Source organism: Patiria miniata, unplaced genomic scaffold (assembly GCF_015706575.1).
Source record: "Patiria miniata isolate m_02_andy unplaced genomic scaffold, ASM1570657v1 HiC_scaffold_23, whole genome shotgun sequence".
NCBI classification, from domain to species: Eukaryota; Metazoa; Echinodermata; class Asteroidea; order Valvatida; family Asterinidae; genus Patiria; species Patiria miniata.
Window position 1 is genome coordinate 8,174,635 of NW_024037062.1, and position 2,622 is coordinate 8,177,256.

The window sequence follows — 2,622 nt, forward strand, 5'->3', positions numbered from 1 at the left end:
AATTTGCATATCAGGTCTCCATATTTGGCAAAAGGGAGGGGACTAGTATGTTATCAATGAAGGACGACCCTGCTTGACCCCGCCCCGCCCCGCCCCGCCCACAATGACTGAGCCAATGAGATTGGGGAAGGGAACTTGCCACATGTTTATTTATTTCAGGTGCCAGTCTATTTTCTTGTTTTGCAATTGCATGTTTTCAATACCTTAAGTTTTGGGACTCTCATCATACACAGTATTAATAAGAGTCCCAAACTTTCTGACTGATCATTATTAATGCACAATATGCCTCTATAACGAGACACGTTTAGCATATTGTGACCCGCCAGCAGATTAGATCTGAAGACCTTGTTCGTAATCTCCAAACCACGCATACAAATTATAACATCGTTACTGCGTAAAGCACAACGGGCATGAAGGAAGTGACTGTATAACCGATCAATTCGTGTGAATTGGACACAATTCATTTAACTCGGATAATTCCATTTGTGGGAATATCGAGAGCCGAGTGCGAGCGTGACCCGTGACGGCGATATTTTTAACTTGAATAAGAGGAATGTAAAACCATAAAACCATGGCAAAGGCAATCAAAAGTTAGTGCCATAAAAGGACATCCCTGTCACTATTGTCAGACTCTGATAATACAAACACACCTTTTTTCACCGTGTACGTGTACAACCTCGGCTGGCCAGTCAATTGTCATTGCAAATTATGATGATAGGGAAACAATTTTGGGATTAAAGAAGACTTTAAAAGCGTCTTCTCCGTCAATTCAAGTATTTCGATACAAAAGGATTGCGTGTGTTCTTATTCAAGGGCGGATCCAGAACACAATTTTTTGGGGGGGGCCAAAAAAAAATTTGGTCCCCCAAAAAAGTGAGTCCAAAAATTACGGCGTGGGGTTCGGGGCCCGCTTAAGGGCCCGGAAAATTTTTTGGATTCTAGATGCTCTGTGGTGCGATCTGAGGCAATTTCTGACCACCTTAACCAATGTTTTTTGAGGAAAAGATAGTGGTGTACTCATTGCCTGCCTTTATTGCGATGTCACATACAAAAAAAAAATTGGTTTCGTTTTTTTGGGGGGGGGGCATGGCCCCCTTTGCCCCCCCCCCCCCTGGATCCGCCCTTGTTCTTATTCCTCCATGGTCTGGGCAACACAATCCTTTCATTCAAGTATCTGAGCACTGAGCAAAATCGCAGAACAGGAACCTTTAGGATTGAGCAACTGGGGTTTTTTTTAGAATTCAGGCTTACCTATGTTTGTGGAACGTAATGTTGACAACATTTGCGGCCATTAGTAACATCATGCCGATCTCGCAGGCCAGAAAAGCCCATTCCATGCGGGGCACCAAGTCGAACACGACATCGGGGAGGGGCGGGTTGCTCGCTAAATCCGGCGTGCGGTCGTGCGTGTAAGTCATGGTGAAGGCCGACATGAACGAGACCAGCATGCAGTAGACGATGGCCAAGACTGTTTTGAAGGGCTCGGGTTGGAACACGGGCGGCGGGGACGGGGGGTGATTGGCCTGGGCCTCGGCGATCTCGATGGCGATTTTCTCGATGGCCGAGTGAGGCAGGGCCCCGTTCCCCTGAGCAAGACTCGGGTGGACTCCATTGGGCAAGGCTCCGTTCAACAGAAACCCGTTGCCGTGGTTTTTGTGATGATCGTGGGAGTCGTTGAGATCAATCACGGTCGTCCCACCGTTACCTATCATCTCCGGAGTGCGTGTCCCGCCGTCGCTTGTGGATTTCGTCGTGCCGTTTCTGCTCGCCCAGTAAGTCGGGTTGTGACTGTGACAGCATGTCTTTTCCATGAGTTTATTCAATCAAATTAGTTGGCCCATATATGTTTCCTCATGTACGTTCCAAAATAGTTCTCCCTACGCTACAACCAACACACGTCCCAAGAACTAAATGCACTCGATATGTACAGTGTCTATACTACATGTACACGGATATATCTGTGCGCGCACTCACTTGCGTAGTAGTTCGGATAAACTCTTTTTTTTCCATGGCCTGCTCCACGTGTGGGCGGGGGTGTTTTTGAATCAATTCCCCGTAGGGACTCATTATGCGCTATGCGTCCCCACGCATGATAATGAACACTGACATATCATTACCCCCCTGACCAGTAATGCGGATCGGTCTTTCGTCATGACGGTGTTTTAATGTATAGGCCTATTACTTCGTTTCCTGGTAGAGAAAATGTGTCCTTTCCCTATGCTTTCATATAACATGATTCCGATTTTCAATTTACAGTGTTTTTTTTAACTAAAGATGTGTGAAGTTCATAAATTACATGTGTCTCGATAAGATATTCGGAAAATGTTCTTTATTTCTTTTACCGTGGTTCTTCCGAAAATATGATTTACACCGGAATTTTAAGAATAAATTGACCAATTTATCTTTGAATACGTGCACCATAGAGCAGCACGTGCCACAGCCTAGCATGAATATCATGTTTCAGAATCTCGTGCCAAACACTTATAACCATCTAGTGCTATTCAAAATTCTTTTCAAGTAGGATTTTTTTTTTTTTTTGAAAAACAGGGTAAAAACGGCCAAAATTAGGCAGGATTACAAAAGCCTGCTAAATTCTGACTTATGTCTGTTGCATCTAGCCCA

The 2,622-nt window shown here is 44.9% G+C and overlaps 1 protein-coding gene across 1 annotated transcript; it reads right to left on the reverse strand.

Moving 5' to 3' along the window:
• Positions 1-1,247: 1,247 nt before the first annotated feature.
• LOC119731437 (phosphatidylcholine:ceramide cholinephosphotransferase 1-like) lies at positions 1,248-1,811 on the reverse strand. Its single transcript, XM_038204607.1, has one exon. The coding sequence runs from the start codon at positions 1,809-1,811 to the stop codon at positions 1,248-1,250; it is 564 nt and encodes a 187-aa protein (XP_038060535.1).
• Between the last annotated feature and the right edge of the window lie 811 nt (positions 1,812-2,622).